The sequence below is a fragment of the Theropithecus gelada genome, chromosome 5 (genome assembly GCF_003255815.1).
Source record: "Theropithecus gelada isolate Dixy chromosome 5, Tgel_1.0, whole genome shotgun sequence".
Taxonomy (NCBI): domain Eukaryota; kingdom Metazoa; phylum Chordata; class Mammalia; order Primates; family Cercopithecidae; genus Theropithecus; species Theropithecus gelada.
Genome location: NC_037672.1, coordinates 37,024,809 through 37,051,791, shown reverse-complemented (window position 1 = coordinate 37,051,791; position 26,983 = coordinate 37,024,809). Strand labels below are relative to the sequence as shown.

Below are 26,983 nucleotides of genomic sequence, written 5' to 3'. Positions count from 1 at the left end.
CATAACCTTCTAAGGGAAACATGATTATCCTCATGGTAAAGAAAAGAGAGGCAGTAAGAACAGGTCCCTTGCCCCAGGTCATTAGGCCAGTGAGTGACAGCCCAGGAATGCTGACTGCCATTTTCTCTTGGTGTTCTCCATGTCAGAAATGTCAAACAAGGCTGCTACTCAAATGGGGACTAGAGAAAAAATATTTTGTGTTCCTATCTTGCGATTAATGATCAAATAACTATCTGTGGATTTGAACCAAATAGTAATCATTTTATTAACAGATTCAAAAGTCTCACTGGGCCACCTCTTAGAAATACTTACTGTGTAGTAAGTACTTTCTTCTTTCCCTTTCAAATATCAGGTTGTTTTTTTTTTAAAGTTGCCCTGTAGAAGAAATACAGGGCCCCTGTCAACCATGACCACATCCTATACATTCTATAATTTTATCTCAGCATTAATATAGTGACCCTGTAGACTGAGTTGAATGGTGGCCCCTCAAAAAAGATGTGTTCACTTCCTAATACCTGGAGCTTCTTGTAAATGTTACCTTCTTTGCAGAAAGAATTAAATAAGGACGTTGGGAGGAGGAAAGCATCCTGGATTATCCAGGTGGGCCCTATATCCAGTGACAAGCATCCTTATAATAGACACGCAGAGGAGGAGATGAGAAAGGGAATCAATGTGACCAAGGAGGCAGAGGCTGGAGTGCCGTGGCCACAAGTCTAGGAAGCTGGAGGAGGCCAAGTGCAGACAGGCTGACAGCATGGTTTTGGAGCTATGGCCTCCAGAACACTGAGAGAAGAACTTCTGTTGTTTTAGTCACCATTTTTGTAGTAACTTGTTACGGTAGGAACAGGAAAAAAATACACCCTGATATCTGCTTTCTACTATTATTCTATTTCTTGTCTCCCTCTCTGCTATTCCAGCTCATAGATATATCCTGGGACCATACACACACATGCACACCCTACCCACAAATACTTCAAACGCTGATGAGAAGTAAATGTGGGCTAGAAAACAGTCAGCATGATAAGTGATTTATAGTGGGGCTTTTTTTCACAAAATACTTTTTCTCAAACTGGGAAACTTTCCCAAGTTATGAAATGTCCAATTTCCTATTACTAAATCATTCCCATTGTCTTATCAGACCTTTATTTTTTGGAAGAAAAGAATATTGGCTGTGTCACTGGACAGTACCAGATATTGTGGTATTCAGGAGTACGCTTAGATTTTGTGATTTAAAGCACAGGATCATGTAGGTTGGACCCAATGTTTTTGCTAAGAATGGCCTGGAACACCCCCTCCACCGTGGTGCTGCCCTCACTCCTAACCCAAGAGAAACGAGCCCACCTAGGGCTTGCAGGCAGGGTCTGGGTGGGCAGGAGGCCGTTTCTCCATCCTCCATGAAAATAGCTTCTTACTCACTTAAGAAATAATATACACTGTTTAAAAGTGGGACAAAAAAAACCTCTGAAATGCAAGAGGTATAAAGAAGTGAAAACTACCCATAACTAGAATGAGCATATATTTACCATCCAAAGCAGGAAGCTTTTGAAAGTGAAGAGGAGGAAGGCTATTAATAATTTTGCCAGGACACGAGTCATAAATGAGGGCTATGCCAGGTGAACTGGGCTCTATGGTCATCCTGCCTATAACCCGGATACCTGCATCATGGGTGTTTTTCCACGTATACACACATGGAAATATCAACTGTACCAGAGACCATGCTGTACCCTCTTCATTTAACAACTTATCTCAGCCATGTTTTACATCAGTAAATACAGATCTACTTACGGTGTCTTTTTCAAGGAATATGACACGGGATAGTCACATGGTTGGGTTTTTCGTTTTGTTTTGACTATTAAACAATGCCACAATAAGCATTCTTCTTACTGCAGTACACTTTTGGCTGATTAGTTTCTACAGTAAGTTTCTATAAATGGCATTGCCGGGTCAAAGGCAAGCAGAGTTTGCATCTGGCCCTGCCTATCAGCAGCTCAGGCAGCCACTCTGCAATCCCATTCCTAAAAAATACATTCCAGCTTATAAGGTTCTATCCAGTTATCCTTAGAGAAATTATTCTGACGTGAACTAAACTGAATTATCTATAATGTCATGGGATTATGTTATCTTCTCCTAAATCGATACCCTAATCCTGGCCCCTTACCCAATTTTAACTGGGAAAATTTTATAAATTCCTTTATTTCCACCATTTCAGGGTCTTTTATGTCACTATGAGGAAGGGCCTCTTAATCCAAACAACTGTCCTCTCTTTCAAGGTCTCTGAGCTGAGTTGGCCTCTACTTCAAAGGTCAAAGATATGATTCAAATTTAGTCTCACATTTTTAGATTCACATTTTCATTCTGAGCCACTAAACAGACCGCCCGCTGTCATTTGTTTGGAGTTCTTAAATCTTAATGTGTTAAAAACCACCTGACTGACAAAGCCCCCTTTATGGTTAGAGCTTCTGCAGTAAAAAGTGATGTGGCAAAGTCAGGCAATACATAAGGAAATTCCAGGTCAGCCTTAGCTCACTCCAGTAGACAGAATGCTCAATCATCTGTGCCCAGCTTTCACTACCCAGGGTCCAGATTCCTAGAGTATTTCTATTAGCCCCCACATAAGATGCCCAGTGAAAAACAAATATCCAGGTGCCAGGCTTCTAAGAAGCTCAAATATTTGGAATAGCTGTTACAGACCCAGGCAATCTGCCTTTCGCAGAAGCAAAGACACCTGAAGGCGATCATCTCGGCAACTGTGAATGGGGGAAGAACAGACTCATTCTTTTCTCTGCTTCTCCCTTTTCAAAACAGCAATTTGGGGTCATTTGGTGTAAAGATAAACCTCAAGAAACAAATACAGGTGCAAGGAACACTAGAACTGGAAGAGAGCTCCAAGATCCTCTGCTCGGTGAAAGTCTCTCATTCTATCAGCAAGGAGGCAAGAGCCCAGAAAGAGGGTACCTGCCAAAGTCACATTGAAAGCCGCTGTCAATCCAGAGCTTCGGTCTTCACCACTGCATGCATGTTCTGAGAAAAGCACCTGGAGATCCTGTTCAACAGGAGGCAGTGCAATACAGTGGTGTGAACCCAGCTCTGTGGCCCCGAGCCACTACTCAACTGCTCTAAGCCCAAGTTTCCTTATCCATAGAAAGGGAAAAGGTGTAACGAACAATAGCTACCCATGATTACTAAAATTGACGTCAAAATTCAAAAAGGGTTAAAAATGCCTAAAAGACTATAGTAGAAAACACTGCTTTGTTCCACTAATGCTCCTAGAGATGAAAAATGCATATGCAGGCCGGGCGCAGTGGCTCACACCTGGAATCCCAGCACTTTGGGAAGCCGAGGTGGGCGGATCACCTGAGGTCCGGAGTTCGAGACCAGCCTTGCCAACAGGGTGAAAACCCATCTCTATTAAAAACACAAAAAATTAGCCAGGCGTGGTGGCAGGCGCCTGTAATCCCAGCTACTCAGGAGGCTGAGGCAGGAGAATAGCTTGAACTTGGCAGGCAGGGGTTGCAGTGAGCCAAGATCGCCCCATTGCACTCCAGCCTGGGCAACAAGAGTGAAACTCCATCTCAAAAAAAAAAAAAAAGAAAGCATATACAATGTTTTTCCACTATACAACTGATAAAGTCAGGAAAACCCATTCTATACATATTTGAAACCCTTATTCAAAACACCTGGTTATTCATGATGAGCTCAACAAGAACTCAGTAGCGCAGAATCAGATTAGACTCAGGCTTTTACTCTTGCCAGAAGACATTAACATATATTTTTAAAGGAATCATTGTTTGACTAGAACACTAATAATGACTGAAGGTAAGCTCCAAAATAGTGGTTCTCAAATTATCTGTGAAGCATCAATTTTTTTTCTTTTTTAAAATTTTCCAATCTACTACAGGCTAATATTTTTATACAATACAGTAAAAATAAATTAGTAGAAAAACAAAATAAAAAAAAACAGATGGACAAAATGTAAGTCCACATTTTAAATTAGGATCACTGTGTCAAATTGCTGGAAACATGGAAACATTTCCAAATACTTAGTCTCAAGTTCTGTACTTATGTCTTCTTGGACCAGAAACAGTTTGGGATGGCAGATCTCACTGAAAAACCAGTGAATCCTGCCCGCTCTCTAAGGCCTTACAATATAGCAGACACATGTTGTGTGCTCCTCACAACATCCACTGTCAGCACCCACATCTTACACTTGTGGAAACTGGAGCTCAGAGAAGGTGAGGCAAAGTAAGTGGCAGGGCTGAGATTTAAGCCCAAGACCACCTGTCTGAAGTCTGTGCTCCACACACTATGTTGTCTCCCTAGAATACCCAGAGACAAGCCATACAATTCGTTTCTAGTTTATAATTCAAAGCATATCATCAAATCATTATCCAGTTTATAGGTAATGAAGCCCTTGGGTGTTCCTGTCTTCCTATTTCCTGGCCTTCTGGGAATTTTAATTAAGAGGAACCATGAAAGGTGGTAAAACTCATGTCTATTAAGTAAGGTATCTGGAAATAGATTAAGATGTGATGAAAAGAAGGGAGATGGCCACTAAAATTAGACTTAAAATTTTTTTATTCCACACTTCTCCCCAATAGCCAATGAGGGGTGAGGTTGACTAGATGCTTCCCAATGAAGCTTACCTTGCCCAACAGCCGAGTGCATTTTTTCCATGTCAAACTTAATTTTTGATCTTCCTGGAGTGCTAAGCATCTTTTCCCACACTGTAGTTACTTCTTTAAGACAGGGAGTAATTTCTTCGTAATCGAGCTTCAGGCGTTTGTTCAACAAATCATTTTCGGAGGCTGGAAGAGACCATTCCAGAGCGCATCAGTAAAGGCTACAGCTATGGAATTTCCATTACACAACATGGCTGCCTACTTGTTATCCTGCTGAGATGTCAAGAAGTTACAACCATCTTAACGCATCTAAATATAAGTCACTGTCCATGCCTCTACCCATTTTCTTTGTTTTGGAAAATGCTAAAAACCTAGGAGGTATGTGATTTCCCTTACCCCTCACTCCCAACGTACTCTGTGGGCTCTACTGCTAAGACATAAACCAGATCTGCCCAATTCTTTCCATCTTACCCCCATCAAACCATGAGCCATCCCAGGACAGGAGCTATGTGTTATTAATAAAATTCCCGATGACTAGCATGGTTAGAACTTGATGCAATTTTTTTCATCTAAACTAGGAGAGGCACTCTAAAGATAGTTTTCTCATTTAGAGCCAAACCTCCGTTTAGTAGCTTCTACCATTGGTCCCATTTCTGCTTCTTGGAGCTAAACTGAATAAATCTACCCCTCTCAAATGACATCTCCTAAATATATGAAGAGAGCTACTGTTTCCCACCAAACTTACTCAACCTAAAGCTGCATGAAGAATTATAACTAAATTATCAAACCCAGGGGGGAATAATATCAATAAAGGGAAATGTTAAATTGATAATTTACATTGATCCTGGACCCAATCTCTCATTTCATGGCGACAGAAACTGAAGTTCAGAAGGATCAGGTGATTTGGTCCTGGTTATTTACTAGCTAGAGGGAAGCCAAGCCACTCTAGGCCCAGTGCTGCCTTCCTCTCAGCTTTTATGGTTTTCCATCTACCATCTTTAATCTCTTCCCTCATACTCTGATGAATACATTTCTAAGGTCCTGTTAAACAATTCCCTACATCTCTAGGGTTCACATTTTTTTAAAATGTGAACCCTAGATTTTTTTTTTGGCTGTGATTTGGGATATGAGAAAACACAACAAATGTCACTAGAGTTGAGCTAATCCTTGCAGCAAATCAGGTTTGGGGCTAGCCTTGCTGCACAGCAACTGGTGGCAGCACTGGGCTTTGGAGGCCAACGTACGTTCCTCTGGCAGTAAGGCTGCTACAAGCACATCTGGCCACCCTAACAGAGCCCAGCAGGCAACATGAGCATCCTGCTCTGAAGTCATCACAACTTCACACAGCCAGAAAGAACTGGCCAGAAGATTCAGCTGAAAAGGCTCAATCCACGAACATCCTGCTGTTTCAGTATCCTAACAACACTGCTGCCTAAAATCAGTGGTCTCCAAAATGCCTTATCAACCAAGGCAGATGGTACAGAACTACAACAAACACCCAGGCTGCAGGGCAAGAACGTCAGATACAGGACCCAGCTGTTCGCAATACTAAATAAGACCCCCCACACCCATGTGGTTTATAAGCTTGTGGACTGAGATCAAATGTAAATTTGCAACAAAGTTCTCTAAAATATTTATTATGATTTAACATAAAGGTCTGAGCCAACTTGGACTTTGTGATAACGTTCAGGTCTGATTTGTGCCTACTCTGGAGGGTGGGCTATGGCTGCTCCATCCCCAGTTCTGCTCTGTTAACAATGGTTTTCCCAGACAAAACTGTCTTGCCAGCTGCCATCATCTCTTGAAAGCTCAGAATGGAAAGCTAAGAGGATGGGAGGCTCAGCAATTAAATGACCCCCACACCTGCAGAGATTTTAGAAGAACTGCACTGAATATTTGATTTTTAAACCATCATGTATTATTTAACTAAGAAAAATGTTTTTTAAATAAAAAAAATCAACTGTAATTCAAAATTTAATGTTATCACATCATTTTAATCTTAGTAAAGCATAAAATGCTGAGTTATATGAATTAGCCATGGCTGTATTGAATCACATGTTGCAATCTTGCGTTAGGCTGCTCACATCTTTATTTAAAAATACAGAAAAATGGGCTGGGTGCAGTGGCTCATGCCTGTAATCCCAGAACTTTGGGAGGCCAACGTGGGAGGATTACCTGAGGTCAGGAGTTCAAGACCGGCCCGGCCAACATGGTGAAACCCCGTCTGTACTACTACTACTACTACTACTTCTTAGCTGGGTGTGGTGGTGGGCGCCTGTAATCCCAGCTACTCAGGAGGCTAAGGCAGGAGAATCGCTTGAACCCAGAAGACAGAGGTTGCAGTGAGCTGAGATTGCGCCACTGCACTCCAGCTTAAGCAACAAGAGCGAAACTCTGTCTCCAAAAAAAAAAAAAAAGGGAAAAATGGCTTTGCAAAGGAGGACAGCAGAGGACTGGTGGCTTCAAAGACAGGCAATGGTTTTAGTTCTAACACCACTGAAAATCAGCTGTCTAATTTTGGAGAAATCACAACTTCCGCTTCCAAGTGCCTACAATGGAGTGAGGTAGACTGAGATAACATAGTATGGTTCTTTCCAGGATGCAATGCTTCCAGAATAGTAAAAAAATTTGATTCATCCATTCAAGTCAGGAAATAGGCTTAACCATAGGAAGAACTTCCTCATACACATTCTTCTAAATTCTTTCCCAAAGAGTATGCAAGTCAGCTTGAACCCCTGATCAATTTCAAGAGCTATCTCAGATACAATTTAACCTTCCTTTAAGAAGGGAGAAAAAAAACAAACTCACAATAGAATGCCTATCTCTCTAAGTACATAGTACAGCAGGTCCTCCAATAATGTCTTTGTGCTCAATGTCGCTTTGTTATAATGTTGATACGAAAAAAATGAATTCTTAGCCTGGGGCCATTGTCCGTGTGGAGTTTGTGTTCCTCTTCATGTCTGTGTGGGTCTTCTCCAAGTGCTCCAGTTTCCTCCCACATCCCAAAGAGGTATACATTAGGTTAATCAGTATGTCTACGTGGTCCCAGTCTGAGTGTGTGTGTGAGTGTGTGTGTGTGTGTGTGTGTGTGTCACCCCGAGATGGGATGGCATTCAGTCCAGGGCTGGTTCCTGCCTTGCACCCCAAGCTGTAGGGATAGGTTCTGGCCACCTAGGACCCTGAAGTGGAATAAGTGGAAAAATAATTACCTCTTTTTTTTTTTTTTTTTTTTTTTAGATGGTGTCTCACTGTGTTGCCCAGGCTGGAGTGCAGTGGCACCATCTCGGCTCACTGCAACCTTCATCTCCTGGGTTCAAGCGATTCGCCTGCCTCAGCCACCCAAGTAGCTGGGATTACAGGCGTGCACCACCATGCCCGACTACTTTTTTTTTGTAATTATAGTAGAGACGGGGATCCACCACATTGGCCAGGCTGGTCTCGAACTCCTGACCTCAGGTGATCTGCTTGCCTCGGCCTCCGAAAGTACTGGGATTATAGGAGTGAGCCACTGTGCCAAGTCAATAATTATCTTATTTGTATTAATCTTGCTTAAATGTTTGCATATCTCATGTTTACATTAATATTTAATATTAGAAGTGTCCTGAGTCTGTATTTAGAAGTTTGGTGATGTTTCTGTGCCCAGAAATATGCCACAGGAACTTAACTCTTGTTTTTATCAATAAACTTTTGGTTTACTGATAAATATTTATCAATGAAACCTTGTTTCATTATACATCATTTTGCTTAAATTTGCAGTTTCCATGAACCTATTGGCAACATTAAGTGAAGACTTACTGTACACTCTGGCTGATTCTTATCAAATCTTGCATCTATATTTAATGTAAAAGTTCTGCCCTGCCCCTAATCCACCCCAACAAAACTTAGTAAATATTTTTAAGCAATCAGGCTCTTATTGCTGGATATTTTTTATCAGCAATCCAGGTCCTATACATACTAATACAATGGATTAATGCTTCCAACATTATATTAAGCAAGTTTATTGTGTTTTCACCACAGAGATAAACACATGTTGAACATTATAGAGCTAAGAAGAGAAATGAAGTCAAACAGTAAAAATAAAAGACCACGAAAACTGAACACTGCCAAGAAGCCAGATGAAATGAGGAAGCATTAGAAGAATGTTGGCAAGGGCCAGTAAACTTAATGCAACACCTGGCAAGGGGTTCCAGGTAACCTTAGGAAACTCTTGCCTGTTCATTCTAGTCTGTCTGATCATTGTTTGCACAGCAGAATGTATTCTGCTTTTGTGGCATACTGATTTCGCCTCACCAATTACAGTTGTCCTCACCACATTCCCAAGAAGCCAGCTGTGAGCACCATTCCCATTTTATAGCTATGCCCTGATTTTACAGGGCTGTCATTTGCAAGAAGATTGGCCAGTATTGGCATTAAAGTTTATGACCTACGTGATGAACGTAACTGCCTTTTTCCTCTTCAACAAAAATCCCAAGATGCACGTGAATATAACTGCTGTGCTCCCGAGCTGTCATTTAACTGATGACACTTGTAGTAACGCCATCACTATCAAACATCTTTTAGACATCTGCTTTTAGAATTACTTTCATGAACACACAAGAAAGCGGCAGAAAAACTGGGTTGGAAGAAAACAGCACTCACCTGCTCTAAACACCCCCCAGTGTGCTATCACCTTCCACAGCACCCTGATGGGAGCACCCATCTTTCTCAGCTTCAAAACTGCATATTGGAAAGCTTACTAGCCTATTCCAACTGTGAAGCTACTTTCATATCGAAAGGTCTTATTCCTTTATATTTCATTTTCTGTTTTCAGTCAAAAGATATAGACACTATCTCTTTACATTCTATGAATTTATACTTTTCAACTGCAGAAACTACGTTGCTGGTATACAGTGTTGTCATAACTCACAAGTATCATATGGACATGCACAGAGAACGTCTGTCCACCCACTATGACACTAGCTATGCAACTGAAACTCATGGAATGCAACACATTCTCGGGAGCTTATTCCTCAGATTTGGTGTCTTAATGACTTTCAGTTCTATACAAGCATCAAGGTCATTTTAAAAGACCAAAATTTGCAATCAAGGATGATGCTGAATGAAACGTACTTCAATTCCAAAATTGTTCTGGGGCAATGGCAGGGTGACTGAACCATCTGCTACATCTTCCCTTTCAAAGAGATTATGCAGACTTTCTGCTCAAAATCTTCACTACTTTATAGCTGGGCAACTAATTCTCTAGATACCCTAAGACCCATGCTCTTTCCAAAAGGTATGTAAACTTTGCATCTTAAGCTACTTTGAAGATAATATTAATTGGTTCCAGTATCAGTATGGAAACAGGAAAAGAACAAAATCTAAACATTCAAAGTTCATGTCATATTTTGACACGATTGATGTCAGTACAGGTAGAATTCAGCTAATGCTTCTGCTTCAGATTACTCGCAACTCACTGAGAAAGCACATAGAGTGAAGTTATGCACTTTAATGACTTACACAAGAAAAGTTCATACCTAACACACAGGCACAGACTATGGCTGAGGATAAAGTAGACTGAGAGAGAGAGGGGGGAAAACAAAAAGCACCTTTCAGCGCTTTAGAGCTTAGATTTAAAACTTTTATCTCAGAAGTTCTAGATACTGTACTAACAGTGACCATAGAGGAATAATGAATATAGTTGTTGAAACTATCATTAGACCACCAGAAAGTAAACAGTGTTAATATTACTATGAAAAAGTAAACAGATGTAGACAGATACGTATATTAGACTATCATGCTGCTATATTTTTAAGACAGTATGCTTATGTCTGATGTGATTCACTTCAGAGCCAAGATAAGACCAGGCCTGTTCAATATCAAGATGGCAAACCAACCTTGGAGCTTCTGATTTTCCTTCTCCATTCTGAGCAGCAGTATCTGTTGAAGAATAGCCTTTTGCCACAGCTCTCGGAGCTCACGAGATGTCCTTTTCTTTTCCTCTGGCGGGGGCCCAAAGGGCCCATCTTCACAAACTGGTTCTAAAGGAGATCGTGGGGGAAGCTCTCCCAGCTCTGAATAATCTGGAAAGGGAGAAGGGCATTCCAGAATCGTCATTTTTCAACAAAAAAATGCACATTCAAACATAGTGCCAAACCAGCAAATTCTGTTCATTCAGATAAAATATAGTAATATCACCAAATTTAAAATTCAGGTGTTAATAAGCATTGGCATAAGCCATATCTGAGCCACAAACATGAAACAAATGATATATCAAATAGTAAGCAAAACTTCAGTAGCCGAGGAAGTATTTAAAGATACCTGCTTTTTAAGGTGTGATATTCTTATCTTCTTCTGAAAATGTTATTTAATAATTATTGATAATTATAGAAAACGTTCACACAGTGCCTACTCTGTACCAAACTGTTCTCAGAGCTTTATGTACAATAATTTAACACTCACAAAAAACTCTAAGTCATGGGTATTATAACTATCCAGTTTTAAAGAAATGCAAACTGAGGAACAGGGAGTTTATGTAACTTGCCTAACGTCACATAGCTAGGAAGGAGTCGAGCCAGGACTGGAACCCAACAGTCTGGCTTTCATGTGCATTCTTAACCACTGTGCTATCTGGCTATTCTGAAAGAAAATTAAAATGTATTTAATAGGCAGTAATAACAGTAACCATTAGCAGACCCTCTACCAAGCGCTGGGCACTGTGCCGGGCATTTTATGTAGGTAGACTCCTTTAATCCTGGTAACAAGTTCAGAAGGCAGATATTAGCCTGGAAAGGAAACTAAGGTTCAGAAACTTGCCCAAGGTAACACAGTGAGTAAGTAGGTACACTGGCATACTCTAATTCACCTCTTCCTGATTCAGAAGACCATTTGTTCCCACTACATACCACTACAATCCAAATGTTTCCTATGTCTAAATTACACAGCTTTATAGAGTCTTATTTCATTATGATCCTATCAGACAAATGAATAAACTAAAATTCTACATCTTTTGGGGGTTTATAGGTATTATAGGTGGATGTTACTGTGTACTGTTCAATAGAAAAGCAAGAATTGAAATTATAAAGTATCACCTCAATTTGATACGTATTATGAGAGGCAGTACAGTTCGTTGATTAATAGGGCAGGTTCTGGAGCCAGGCTGCCGGGATTCTGATCAAGACTCTGCCATTACTGATTTTGTGATCTTTAACAAGTTGCTTAACCTCCTGATGCTTCCACTTCCCAATCTGTCAAGTGGGAATGACAGAGCCTCCCCTCAGAGTGCTGGGAAACAAACTGAGTTAATAGGCTACAAACCACTGAGAACAGGGCCCAGCACAGAGTAAGAACACAATAAACCAAAAAATAGCTCTTATTGTTTGCTATCATATATTTACTAGGGGCACAGAAAAAAAATCAAAATTTCAGCTACTCAACCGTAAGCTCTAACAAGGTTAGAACCTTGCTGCCTCATTGACCAGGGTTTTGGTCACCACACTGAGCACAGTTGCTGGCACCCAGTAGGTGCCTGAGAAATAACTGTTGAACAAAAAGAAGGGACAAAATACTGGGTTTATATGTACTGTTATTTATGTTTTCCCTCTATTTTCTAAACTTGTGGCAATAAATATTTTAAAAATAAAAACTAAGGGAAAATAATGCAAATCTATTCTAATTAAAATCAAAGATGGAAAAAATATTTTCCTGCAAAACACTTACAAAACAAATCCCTTCACCCCAAAACCTGTATACTTAGGATTAGTCATTACTGAATATGATATAGTTCAATTGAATCCTTTTATTTCATCTTATTCTGCAGCTTGAAGTCTTTCATTTGAGCCCTTTCCTTTCTTTTTTTTATTCTTTCACCATCTTGGCTCTTGGAATTCTGAGGGACACTGCAGTTGTGATTGAAGTTCTGCTTTACCTCACATTGGAAGCATATCTCCCACTGGTTTGCAAGAGTCTCGTTTCCAAAAACTAAGTCCTATGAGGTGTTCTGGCATTCTGGATGGCATGGCAGGCGCCGCCCTGATAATGAGGGCAGCGTTTCCATGCACTCTCACAATCTCTTGTGTGTCAAGAGAACCCAGGACCCAGCCAGGCAACAGAGGGGAGCTCCGCTGAGGGTTAGGTGGGGTTGACCTGGATACACACACACACACACACACACACACACACACGGTTTTTTTTTTTGTTGGTTTTTTTTTTTTTTTGAGATGGAATCTCGCTCTGTTGCCCAGGCAGGAATGCAGTGGCACGATCTCAGCTCACAGCAACCTCCACCTCCTAGGTTCAAGTGATTCTCCTGCCTCAGACTCCTGAGTGAGTAGTTGGAATTACAGGCATGCGCCACCATGCCTGGCTAATTTCTGTATTTTTAGTCGAGACGGGGTTTCGCCGTGTTGGCCAGACTGATCTCGAACTCCTCACCTCAGGTGATCTGCTCACCTCGGCTTCCCAAAGTACTAGGATTATAGGTGTGAGCCACCACGCCCACCTGACCTGGATATTCTTAAATCCTACTAGTAAAACAAGGGTTTACCTCACCTAAACTCCTTCTAATCTCATCCTTCCTGTTTACCACAGCCTTCCTCTACCCAGGGTCTTGAAACTTCCTACTGTGTTCCTTTCAAATTCGGAATCACAATGAGCAGGTGTAACTCAAGCCAGGAGGATGGAACATTCCTAGCAGTAGAGGCTGCTTGTCCCGAGATCCATGTACTCTCTGCCACTTGGGCTACTGACAAGGACCACTGTCTATAGAAGTTTATCAAATTCCGGTTTTATTTTAGTATTCAGAGAAACTGGATCTGCAAAAACACAAGTATTGTTTGGTGATGACAACTGTGAGGTTTAAGACGTAAGCTGTCTGCCTAATGTTTTCTACTTTTGTGATCTTTTTCTTACTATCACTAGCGACAGTTTGTTGAGCTTTTACCATATGAGTTCTTGAAACAAATAAGCTTGTTTGATCTTTACAACAATCTCATAGGATGGGTGATATTATGATCTCCATTTTCCAGCTAAAATAAGTAAGGTGCAGTGAGGTTTTATAACTTGGCCAAGGTCACACAGCTGGTAAGAGTCAGAGCCATGATGTGAAAAAAGGTGTATTTTCCTCCAAAGTAAAAAAAAAAAAAAAAGAAAAGTTTACCCCATGCTTCTCTAACTTCTACATGCACAAGCCTCACTGGGGATCTTGCTAAATTAAAGATTTGAATCAGCAAGTCTGAGGGGAGCATTTCCATCAAGCTCCCCAATAATGCCTCCCCTGCTAGTTCTCCAAGCACACTCTGAATAGCAGGGCTCCACACTGCAGCTTTACTCTCTATTTCCTCATGCAACCCTATGCACTTACTAGCACATGGGCTCATCTCCTTCACTCCCACCACTGAGAACACAGTTCAAATACTGTTGTCAGTTGCCTGAATTCAGGTCCTCAACACATGGCAGGAGCTTGTCCCAGACTTGCTCAGGGGACCCAGGCCAAGTCAAAGACGTATTTGAGCACTAGTATTAATTTCACCTCTGCATGAACTAAGTAAAAGCTGATCCACTGTAAAGGTTAGCAAATAAACCCGAGAGTTTAGAGGAGGGTTTCTCAACCTCAGCACTACTGACATTTTGGGGCTGGATAATTCTTTGTCACGAGGAACTGTTTTATACACTGTAGAATGTTTAGCAGTCTCTCTGGGCATAGTAGCATCTGCCCACCATCAATGCCTCCAGGCATTGCTAAATGTCCCCTAGGGGTCAGGAGGAACAAAACCACCTCTAATAAGAACCTCTGATTCAGAGTTAAAATCTCACCATTTTGTCTCTCCTAAACCCTGGGAAAGGGTAAAAATGTATCTCCTTTATCCAAATTCATTTCACAATTACGGATTTTATAGTTTAACAACAAAGTTGTATAGATTAACAACAAAGTTTTATAATATTTTTTGTTCATATTAAAGAGTAGCTGGCTACAAAATAGCTCAATAATTTATAAAGGGAGATAGTTAAAATCTTTGTTCTAAATTTGGCCTGCTGATTCAGTCCAAGTAAGCTGCTTTCTCAACAATGCAGAAAGATTCAGACTGGGGACAAGGCTACAGCTTTGTAATCAGTGCTCCTTCAGGCATGTGCAATCTTGAGAGATGTGGACTTGAGTGGAGTGGCAGGTCGAGGAGAATAAAATCAAAGTCCAAAGCAACTGTCAGCTGAGAACTTTGTTCTAATGATAAACCCAGGCACTGTTTTCACTTACATCATTCCTAAGCCAATCCTACCAGCATTGAGTCCCTTATATGTATGCAGGGATGCGATGTGTTAGGTGGTCTAAGGAGGGCTACTCTTGAGGTTTCTGTTCTCTAGAACAATCCCAGGGATCTGGCTTCTCTCCCTGACTTGCATTCTTGCTGAGAGACAGCTGCACAGAGGTCAGTGTAGGAAGTGTGGCTTGGCTCAGTGTAGTGGAGGTTGAGCTGAAGGAGGGGCTGCTCTACCTCTTGGGCCAACTGTGCTGGTGCCTCTTGGGAAAATGCATGCCTTCTGGGTTCCAGTCCCTCCATGCAAAATGTGAGAAATGATATTCGCCGCTGACACCCAACTGTGGAGACCACAGGCACTGACAGGCATATTTATAAAGTCTGCAAAGCCACCAAACCAAAGGGCTGTGATAACACCTTAGTCCAGGATTAGATTTTACTATTCTGACATCTCCTATAATGACAGGATGTGGAGAACTTAAATTATGTAGCCTTCCAGAAACAATAGCCTCCAATGGGTTCTAAGAATTTTAAAACCAGTCATAATTCAGGAGGCCTTGGAGACAACTGCCTTCTATTAAATCATTGCTGTGACACTCCCAACAGAGTCATAAATATGATCTATGCTGGTATGTCCATATTTCAGATGCCAAATTATTCCCCAACAACTCTGTGCTGTTACATTCTTTCTATCTGCACACAAATGTGTGGGGAAGAGTACGACATTGCATCATTGTTATAAACAGAATCAATGCCATGATCGAGAAAGAGAAAAAGCAATGTGCACACGACCTCTTATTTGTCTAATATCTGGCTCTCTCAAGTGTAGAATACAGGGATCCTTTCTTGCATTTTCACAAAGCACTGACATTAAGTTCTGAACTGCAGTTCTCCTCCTTTTAAGGACATGACATTAGATCACATGTTAAATGACCTGTAAGAAAGAGGAGCTCTAGAAGGAAAGGAGAAGACAGATCCTTATTCTCCAATTTCCTGGCTTTTTCTGTGTGTTACCCACCATAGAGCATTTTATAACTCTCTTCATCCCTCCTGAAAATTCTGAACTCTATGCCAAAAAAAAAAAAAGAAGTTAAAAAAATTCCAGTTATTCTCAACCCTCTATCTGAACAACATAAATCGATTCTGGAAAGGAGAAAACTGAACATTAAATCTCTGGAGAAAAGTTAACAACAACAGGGATTAACATCTGCAGCGTCTGTTGTTACCAACAGCTCAAGGAAATTTCTGAGAAAAAACAAAGTAAAATGACCATGTAGACTTAATGTTGTCAAACTGTTTACAAAGTATGAGCAGCTTTACCTCTACTACAACAGAAAGCAGAGCCCAGGAGGCAGAGATTTCTGTGTTCCCTGCCATATTCCATGCCTGGGAAACAGCAGATACGTATGGGACATTCAATGAATGAACGGATTCATTTGCCCAAGTCCACTCCTAACCCTGACATGACTTCTGTGGATCTTTTATGGAAAATACTCCAATGAGAACCTGATTATTTCCCACAGTTGCATTATATGACAGTCTAGCTAGAGGAAAACAGAATGTTTTAAAGACAACATTCATTTGGTATAAAGAAATACTGTTAAGTTCTTGCCTCATGCCAGGCATGCTGCTAGAAATCCAGGTTTGAATCAGGGTAGCAGAGAAGTACAAGACTACTAAAATAAGGGAAATACAAAGAAAGTGTTCCAGAAGTTCAGCAAAGAAAGATGAATTTCGGCTGTTTATCAGGTCAAGAGCATGGGCCCTGGAGCCAGGTATCTGGGACTGAACCTGGCTCTACCTTGATCCAGCTACTCAACCTCAAACGGGTTATCTCATCACTTGCCACCTGTTTCCTAATCTGGGAAATCTGCATAGTACTGCCTAGCTCATAGGGTTATTGTGAGCTAGGTAATGTGTGGAAAAAAACAAGCCTGCACACAGTGAACATTTAATAAAATGTCAACTACCATTCTTCTTACCATCATTGTTGTCAGTTTTTGTGGAAAGGGGGGTGGTTCTAGAAGGACAGGTAAAATCCATACAGGTTTAATTGATGGGAGCCATTTTAGGTAAATGGACCAGCATAAACAAGGTGTGCAGGTAATTATTAACTTATCACTGAAAATGACCCATTTTGTCTAATGACCAGATAGTATGCGCATGAATACAGAAGACAAGGCCGGCTGACTTTAGGTTGCTTAAGGTCTAGTCAATCCACATATTAATTAGTAAGAAATTGGGAATTCCAGAAGACTGGGGGTTTTTAAAGCAAAAGTGATTTGATATATACATTCTTCAGCACCAGAACGATATCCTGGCAGGCAGGGAGTGTATAACATAGTGGATCAGACACATGAAAGGCCACTACCAAATGGTGAGTACAAGTGCTTGAAAAAGCGCTATGGACACAGAACAGAGCACCTAACTCTGCCTGAGATGGGAGCCCTGGGAGGGGAGGGGTGTGAAGAGGAGACAGGCACACACATACTTAAACAGAGAAGCCAAGATAAGCAGAAACAAGGGCCAGGAGCAAGAGGCCTGCAGATCTTTATCCCCACTCTCTCCCAAAATAGCTGTTTAGGGTAAACTTCCAAGGCTGTGGAAGATGACTTAGAGATGAGGAAGTCAAAAGTCCTGACTCAGTGTGGTTAGAGGTCATGACAACAGTTCAGAGGAGCACCGAAGACCGCATGGCAGTGGGAAGTCCAGGGAAGAGAACCAGGAAGAGGCACAGAGAACAGGCCTGGCTGGGTGAGCCCAGGGCACAGAGCACCAGGAGCTCTGCGCAGCCCCGGTGTGGGCGGCTGGTGGCTCTAAATCGGAGGTCTACAGGAGCTGGAGAAGAATCAAGAAAAAGCCGAAGACAGGACATAATGCATGGGAGAAAATTATCCTTGGAAAAAAATGACGTTTGTTTTTGCATCTGCAAGGGGAAGGAAGCTGTACTTTTTGAGGAGCTGAAAGTCAGGGCTCTCAGTTCTTGATTAAAGACAACAAAACTAAAGAGAAACAAATGTTCAACCATAGCCAGAATCCTAAGTGCTGATCTTTGAAACAGTTTACCCTGTCCTGTTACCATTTCTATAACACTGGTTTTCAACTGTGGTTCTTGTAATTTTATGAGACATGCTGGGGTGGAAAAGCCCACCATGGCCCAGTGCCACCAGGATGAGCACCTGAGGGCTGTGTCTGGGAAGCTGGGCCTTGCCTCCCCAGGGACTTCCCACCAGCAGCCACGTCACAATGGCGACCTTCGCCACTCCGCCCTTACTTTCCTTCTTTCTTCAGGATTGTGAGGAAACTGTCAGTGCTCACAGGAACGTGGAGCTGAAAGGGACACTGGAAAATGACTTAGCTCAACCCCCACTCTCTTCCCAGATGTGGAAACCTAAGCTTAAAGAGGTCCGATGTCACATTTTCTGGGCACTTACTTTGTGCCGGACAGTTTGCTTTACTAGTACCCCACTGATTTCATCTTCACAACCAATGGATAAGCTAGGAATTGGTTTTATCCCTCCATGGCAAGGCACGGGACACACAGCTAACAGGGTGGTGGAGCCAGGACTAGAACTTGGCTGGCTCATCCTAATGCCTTGGGGTAATGGATACAAAAGCAAAGAGGAAAAGGAGCAGGCAACTGATGATGCCAGCTCTGGTACTAACTACCAGGAAACGGGCAAGCTCCTTGACCCCTCTGTGTGTCAGTTTCCTCATTCATAAATCACAGACAATAATAGCATCCACCCCCCACCCCCCACAGCTTTGTTGTGGGGATTAAATGAAACATCCTTGAGAGCACTTAAAAACAGTACTTGGACAAGAGTAAGTGCCAAGTTCCTATTAATATCATTATCTATTTTGTTCTAAAAAAAGATAATCTATTTGGCAAAATCTTTCTGTTGCTTAGACTTCTTCACAATCAGACTGGGATTGGGGATAAAAAAGAAAGTTAATTTACTGAAGAATACTGGAGAATACTGTTCTATGAAGAAAATACCAACATTTTCCCAGGGGCTCCCCGCAACAATAGGAGGCCCCGGGTCACCGTCTTGGTGTGTCCAGGGCCCATGGTCACGTAGAAATAGGGTGGGATGGGGTGGAGTTCTGGCCTTTCTTTGCCTGGCTGACTCTCCTCTTGGAGTGCTCAGCTCCAAGGTCATGCCCCTGGAGACAGCTTCCTCCTGCTGCACCTGCCCCGAGGGACCCCAGACGCCTCCTCTGAGGCCAACAGCACCATGGAGCTCTGAGCACAGAAAACAAACACAAGAGGAGCTCCGAGACGCAGGAGGCCAGGGAGCCTGGAGCATCTCAGGAAGGACTGGGCCGAAAGGAGGGAAGTCAAAGAGGGCTGGGACAGCCTATGAGGGGCCAGTAACAAACACGCAGAGTGGAGGGAAACAAGCAGGCCCCGGGTGCCAGGCAACTCTCGACCCAAGGGATTGGGACTCAGCTCCTTAGTTTATTCTTAAATTACGCAAGACTATCATAGAACTTCACATATACTTCATATATAGATATCTGACACTTTCATACAACTTTCTACATATAAAACCTTGTAAGAAACATATCACAAGGTGTTTATCCCTCCCCTACCTTCCTGTGAGCAATCATGCATTCAACTCATTGCAGAACACTGATGAAAGAAAACCAAGCTCCACCCCTAAGGAGACAGCTGAGCAGGCCTCGGTTGCAGGTCTGTGTGCCAAGGGGTCGAGGGCAGCCCATAGGGTGGCGAGAGTGCAGAGGGCGGCTGTGCAGGCCCAACCTCAGAAGAGATGATCCCAAGTGAGACATTCGTGGGGGTGGGGAGGGGTGGGAGTGAGGAAAGGGGAAAGGTCCAGTGCTGAGTTCTGACACACGGCTGGGAAGGAGGAATGCCAGAGATGAGGGGCAGTCCCACCTTGGCAAGTGTGGGAATTAAAAGAAAGCAGCATGATGAATTTGATGACTGCAAATAGTTCCCCACAGCTCAGGGAAGGGGCAGGGAGTGCCTGCAGATGGTAAGAGGTGGGTTGGGTCACATGGTCAGAAGGACAAGGACCTCCTGTGCTGGGCAAGGCCACCATCCTGACCACACTCTGAAGAACAGGTGAAAAACAGCAGACAGTGAGTGGGCAGTAACCACATGGAGTTACCCTGACTGCTGCCCACACTTAGACCTCTGATCTCCTCCATGTGTTTTTTTTTTTAAAGGTGTCAGACCACCCAACATTCGTTATTTACATTGTTCACTCTGTGATGACAGCTGCTGGTCAAACCTACTCAGCTTGGACCTCACTGTGGGCACAGAGGTCAGGACATCTGGCCACTCCCTCCAGCAGCATACGGGTCACAGTTGACAGAACCTAGACCATGAGTTCAGTCTACGGGAGAAGTTCTCAAAATGTGGTCCCCACACAAGCTTCAGCATCCGCACCACCTGGGAGCTTGTTAGAAATGCAAATTCTTGGTCCCACCCCAAACCTACTGGATCAAAAACTCTGGGGTAGATCCAGCAACCTGGATTTGAACAACTGGGAAATTCTAACGCACACAAAAGGTTGAATCTCTGGCCTTTGGTGTTCAGCACTTTTTTAGCCACTTACTTTATGTTACAGAGTTACCTTTATGGGATGTTTCACATTATGTGACACTAGGGAACAAAGCTACCTTTTAAATACATTATTTTAAATTATTTTAGCAATGACTCAACCCATTAAGGATGGATGACCTGACCATTAAATAGAGTTTTAAAATGTAATATATTTTGCTTTTTTTTTTTTCTTTAAATGGAGTCTCGCTCTTGCTGCCCAGGCTGGACTGCAATGGCGCAATCTCGGCTCACTGCAACCTCCGCCTGCCGGGGTTCAAGTGATTCCCTTGCCTCAGCCTCCCAAGTAGCTGGAATTACAGGTGCACACCACCACGCCTGGCTAATTTTTTTGTATTTTTAGTAGAGATGAGGTTTCACCACATTGGCCAGGCAGGTCTCGAACTCCTGACCTCAGGTGATCTGCCCACCTCGCCTCCCAACGTGCTGGGGTAGAAGCGTGAGCCACCGCCCCTGGCCATATCACCATGCTTTTCAAACACCAGTCAAGTCACCCTTTTTATCTTTGTCAAAGGCAAAGTTCAAAGCCAAAGTCTGAACTAAATACCATTTTCTTAAGAAATGCATTAGGGGCCGCTCCCTGCTAATCCAGATCAACAACCCACACTATTACAGCAATAACAAATTTCCTTCCAGAAAACTTCCAGATCTGAACATAGTCAGAGACAGACCAATGACTTACCTAACATAAACAGAAAAATATACTACTAAAAGCTAAGATCATGATTTCTCAACCCACATCATTTAGGCATCTGCAGAAAAGCAGTTCATTACAACCCAGCTTTCAACCCCTCCACCATGGGAGCCTCCCCTCCAGCCCTGGCCTCCCCAGCCCAGGGTGCTGCCCCAGCCCAGGGTGCTGCCACACCCTGCCGAGAAAGGCGGGCTCAGTATCTCAGGGCCTTTCTGCTTCTGTTTCTACTGAGACATGGTGAAACGAAAAGCAAGCCAACTTCCTTACCCTCAAATCTCCCCTAACAAAGTGTTATGAGGGTCAAAATTAGACCTGGAAACAGAAAAGTGGCTGTGTTACAGAGAAACAAACAGCTTTTAAACTATGCCCCGTGAAGCTCTGGTTGCAGAGTCCATGCAGGAAGCCAGGGAGTGGAGAATGGAGCTCAGGCTGCTCTAATAAGGACTGGGTGGCTTAAACAACACACATTTGTTTCTCTCCGTTCTGGAGGGGAAGTCCAAGATCAGGGTGCCAGCACAAGTGTATTCTAGTGAGAGCCCTGTCTCTTCCTGACTTGCAGAGAGCTTCCTTCTTGCTGTATCCTCACAGGGTGAAGAGAGAGGAAGCTCTGGGGTCTCTACCTCTTATTGGGATGACAGTAATCCCATTAATGAGGGCTTCATTCATACAATCTCAACTAAATCACCTCCCGAGGGCCTCCCTTCAAACACCGTAACACTGCACTGGGGCTTCAACATAGGAATTTTGGGGGGACACAAATTTTCAGTCTATAACAGGAGCAAATCTGATTCCAAACTACCCCATCACTAAAGCAAAGCAGGTTTGACTTAACGTTTTACAGAGCCTCTGACAACTTCCCTTTTTAAAAAGTTCATTCTGTACCTAAGAAAAAAGGAATATGTTTAAAGCCCAGGAAACAAGGTTTTATTACAACGGAAAGGCATGGGATGGCCTTGAGCTGAGCCTCAATGGATTGGCATAATTCAGAAACTTTTTGAAGCGGGAGGGGAGGCCTGGGGGTGCCAGAAAAGGATTTGTTTGAGCAAAGGCACCAAGTACTCTGGCTCAGAGCTGTCCTTTCTTTTGAATTCACAGCACTTGCTTTCTAGGTCATTAACGTGGCCACTGACCTGGTGCTGCTGTGCAGCACCTTTCATCTTTGCTGTTCTTTAACTTTAAGCCAGGTCCTGGGATCCTACTTGAAAGTGGACTCTAGCATCTGGTCTACTTTCATCCCGCTTCCTCACCCAGACTTCTTCCTTGTCAACACAGGACAACCTGACCTACCCCACCACAAGAAGCAGATTTAGAACAGTACCTCCAACCCACCCCAGTTCCACTGCATCAACCCAGGGCGATGCATAACATGTGCTTCCAAGTCCCTGGATTATCATGGAGTGCAATGCCAGCACTTAATATAAAAGCCCAACATCTAATTAAAATCGCTTGAACATCCAGAAGACAAGAGAGAGGGGAAAAAAGGATGACGACGGCTCCCCAGACTCAAGACTTGAGAAATCACAAGCTTTTAATGTAAAATCAGACAAAATGCATTGAAGGAAAAAAAAAAAAAAAAAAAATTAAGGTTTTGTGAAAGAACCAGAAGTCAAGGTGTAGTTTCTGCCAAATGACATTTATAATATAGATGGGCAGATTCTATGTATTTAATTTGTACTTAACTAATGTTTATTAAGCTTAGGATAGAAAAGGATCATTTTATCCTGATAGAGTTTCAACCCCAAAATTATTAAGGTTTATGCCACAAAATAGCATTGCATCAATAAAAGATAACAAAAACCCTTTGAGAATTTTAAGACTCTTCTTCTCAATAGCTGCAGCTTTCCAATTCAGAACCTTGAACTTAGTAGACACAACATTTCCCCACTCTTTCTTCTCTCTTGGCAACTGTCTTCCTTACGACACTTGTATGCTCCTTTATCTTAGCATTTGGTCCACTTTCAATCCAGTACCTAGAACAATGCTTTTACATACAACTGCGCACTCAGTATAGTCATATGTTAAATAACATGCAATACACCTATCTCATGTCAGAGGCAGGGATATCTTACCTGCAAATTTTAGACCCTCATTAAAAGCTATCATCTCCTGATGATATGATGATAAAGGCTATTACAGAAAAAACCGTCCTAAGAGGTAGAAGGAACGGCTATTACAGTCACTGAGGTCTGAAACACAGAGCCTAAATCTGAGTGGCAGCCAGGAAACAGGAAGGTATAAGTTCCACTGTGGAAGGAGAGAGAACTCAGGTAGAGGAGCCTGGAATCTGGAGTGACTGGTAAAATAATACAACAGTGGCACAAATGGCAATTTCAAGAAAAGGAGCTCCATTTTTCCCTCTTGGGCCTAGGAGATGGTTTTTAGGTATGTTAGCTGGCTGGGTTTCTTTTCCTCCTGAAAAAAATATTTTAGTTGGTGGCAGAGAAACTGTAAACACTAATATTATATCTACCTATATATTTATCTAAGGAAAAAAACATTACGTATAATTCTACCTCCCTAAGATAAGCATTCTTGATATTTTCATATATTTTCTCTCTGGTCTATTTTTGGATTTTCACTCTATGAATAAATGTAACTTCCATTCTATATTCTAGGTTTTCATCAGCGCACCTCCAAGGTCTGGAACCACCCTTAAGACATCAATAGGATGCAGATGCTGAAGTGCCTAAGCACGCCCAAGTAGGAATAGGGCTCAGAAGATGTGCGCAGGAGGATCATGACCCCAGTCTCACATAAAGGGATCAGGGTCAGACATGCGCACTTGGGATTTGATGTGGTTTGGCTATGTCCCCACCCAATTCTCATTTTGAATTATAGTTCTCATAATCTCCATGTTGTGGGAGGGACCAGGTGGAGATAATCATGGGGGCAGTTTCCCCCATCCTGTTCTCATGACAGTGAGTTAGTTCTCATGAGATCTGATGGTTTTATAAGGGGCTTTTCCCCCTTTTGCTCAGCACTTCTCTCTCCTGCTGCCATGTGAAGAAGGACATGTTTGCTTCCCCTTTCACCACGATTGTAAGTTTCCTGAGGCCTCCCCAGCCATGCTGAACTGTGAGTCAAATGCACCTCTTTCCTTTATAAATTACCCAGTCTCAGGTATGTTTTTATTAGCAGTATGAGAACAGACTAATACAGGACTCGTCTCCGGAGAGGTGCCATTGGAAACTGTTCAACCAGAAATAATCTATGAGCAAGGTGCCATCACAGCTCTGTAACTTGCAGAGAAGAGCTGGTGAGATATGTAGTAGAATAAAACATGTGACCAAGGGAAACAAATAAAAAGAGAAAGGAGGAGGAAAGGTCCCAGAGGCATGTACAGGTGATGGTCAACGGCATCAAGAAAATCCTGACGGGGATTCTGCTTGCACAGCTGTCCTGAAGTGAGACTCTGTGACCTGGCTGAAGACAAGAGATTAAATTGCTATAGGCTCCAGTTATAAACTTTGCTGCCCTCCACCCTCCCTCCTCTCATGCATCTGTGACTAAAATATCTAACCCCACCCATCCCATTACACAATGCTTATCTGGAAGTGATCTGAGGTCAGAATCCATTAAAGGAAGCCCATGACTTAAAAATTAGGAAATACTTTTGTGCTTTGCTGAGGAGAGGGGATGGGGAAGTCCTCACGATGAAACAAAAAGTTTAAAATAGTGAACCAATTCTTCTCCCAACCCAATACAATGTTCAGTGAGTTATATGTGGAAATGTGACCTTTCCACCTGGAAAACCCCAGCCTCACTGCTTTCCTTTGAAGGGCCCATATCCTGAAAGAAATCAACTTGGGAAGTTGCATACTTTTTAGGTATCTATGACTTAGGCAAGTGGGAAACTCGGGTTTTAGTTGTGTTAAGTTTCAGTCTTGAATGTTCTCCTGTAGTTGAAAATGAAAACATATGATATGATCATCAAGATCTCTTAAAAGTCAGTACTCTGACATACATTTACAATCCCAACAGATTTCAAACACTTTAATCTGTTTTATGACTTAAAGTGGACAAGTTCAAATGCTCCTTGAAAACCATTTTTGTGGTAAGCAAATTTCTTAAACATTACCACAATTTACTTGGACTAAAAACATCATTAAAGAAGTAATATTTTCTTTTGAAAGTCTCTACTGACTGTGGCCAGGCGTGGTGGCTCATGCCTATAATCCCAGCACTTTGGGAGGCTGAGGTGGGCAGATGACGAGGTCAGGAGTTCAAGACCAGTCTGGCCAACACAGCAAAACCCTATCTCTACTGAAAATACAAAAATTAGCCAAGTGTGGTGGCACGTGCCTGCAATCACAGCTACTCAGGAGGCTGAGGCAGGAGAATCACTTGAACCCAGGAAGCAGAGGTTGCAGTGAGCCAAGATTGGGCCACTGCACTCCAGCCTGGGTGATGGAGCAAGACTCTGTCTCAAAAAAAAAAAAAAAAGACTAAGAAAGTCTCTGCTGACAATAACTGAATATGGCAAACCCCAGCACGTGCAGCTTCCATTTGGCATCATTAAGAATCAAGAGTTGTTACATGGGACCAAATATTCAACCCCAAGACAGAAAGAGGGGAGGCAGGAGAAGTCGGCTGCTTTGATAAAATGAAATAATTCAGTAAAAACTTGCATATTTACCCCTCTGAAGGAGGGATACTTTTCTAAACATCCAGGCCCAACACAGAAAATCAAGTGCTGCACGCTCAGCTTAAAAGTTGTGCCTTAAATTCTGAGGGCCAGCACAGGGGAAATCGATCCTTCCAAGCCTGGTCATTCTGTGCTCAGATGGCCACGTTTCACCTCACTGCACTCATCACCTTCCGGGACGTCGTGAAAACTGCATGTTGTTTAACCTTGTGCTGGGATGATTTTAGAGTGAAGCATCTACGACTAACTTCTTTACAATGATTCCCAGTCTTTCGTTTTTCCCCATTACAAGTTTTGAAAAGAACCTTCCCCCAAAGTCCCCAGTGCCTGCTTTTCAATATTGTTAGTTGGAGGTTTTTGCTGTCCCTCTTAATTCAGAGCCAGAGCTGCCCAGCGAGGTGTGTACCTGGGATGGGGCAGGAGCATCAAGCTGCCATCTCAGGAACCAGGTTTCCTCTGGCTGTGACTTTAGGCTTTTACGTGCACTTTGCCAAAAAGCTGAAGCAATTATGCAAACTACCAGCAGCACACTACCCAGGAGGTTGAGAGAGGTCCTTGGCAACATGACCATCCTCCCTATGCCAGTCTCTGGTCATCCAAGAACAACCTTTTGGTTGTCTTAAAAGTCCACTAACATTAAAAATGAAGGCCATCAGGGTGGATTTCAAGAATGGCTGCCATTCATGGAGGAGGCTCTTTTTACTTCCTTCAGCCCTTCTTCCTTCCTTTAGATCCCTATTAGGAATGGACCGGCTGCCTTCTCCTTACTAACAAGCTCCTCTGGAGTGAGTGCTTCCATCACTGACTGCCCCAACAGTCCTAACTACAAGGTGGGGCTATCATTACGCTGGCATTACACCGAAGAAACCAAGGCACAAGTGGGACACGCAGCTGCTTTTGCTCAAAAATGGAAGGGCCACAATTTAAGTTCAGGCCAGTCTGATTTAATAATCCATACTCAACAGCGGATAATCAAATAAATCAATTAAAAAATAGGCAAATGATTTGAGACTTGAAAAGACATTTCCCCAAATATGAAACATAAATGGCCAACCAAGACATGAAATGATGCCCAACCACATTAACCATGAAGGAAATCAAAACCACAATGAGATAATACCTCACACTCATTAGGATGGCCATTATTTTATAATAAAAACTTCACATATTTACCACTCCAAAGGAGGAATACTTTTCTAAATA

The 26,983-nt window shown here is 42.5% G+C and overlaps 1 protein-coding gene across 3 annotated transcripts in view; it reads right to left on the bottom strand.

The window, feature by feature from the left end:
• TBC1D1 (TBC1 domain family member 1) overlaps positions 1-26,983 on the bottom strand; it is a 247,528-nt gene that overhangs the window by 37,507 nt on the left and 183,038 nt on the right. For all 3 annotated transcript variants that reach the window (XM_025385040.1, XM_025385042.1, XM_025385041.1), the window contains 2 exons: positions 10,493-10,678; positions 4,644-4,805 (listed from right to left, as the gene is read on the bottom strand). In XM_025385040.1, the coding sequence (XP_025240825.1) occupies positions 4,644-4,805; positions 10,493-10,678 (348 nt within the window). The remainder of the gene's footprint in view (positions 1-4,643; positions 4,806-10,492; positions 10,679-26,983) is intronic.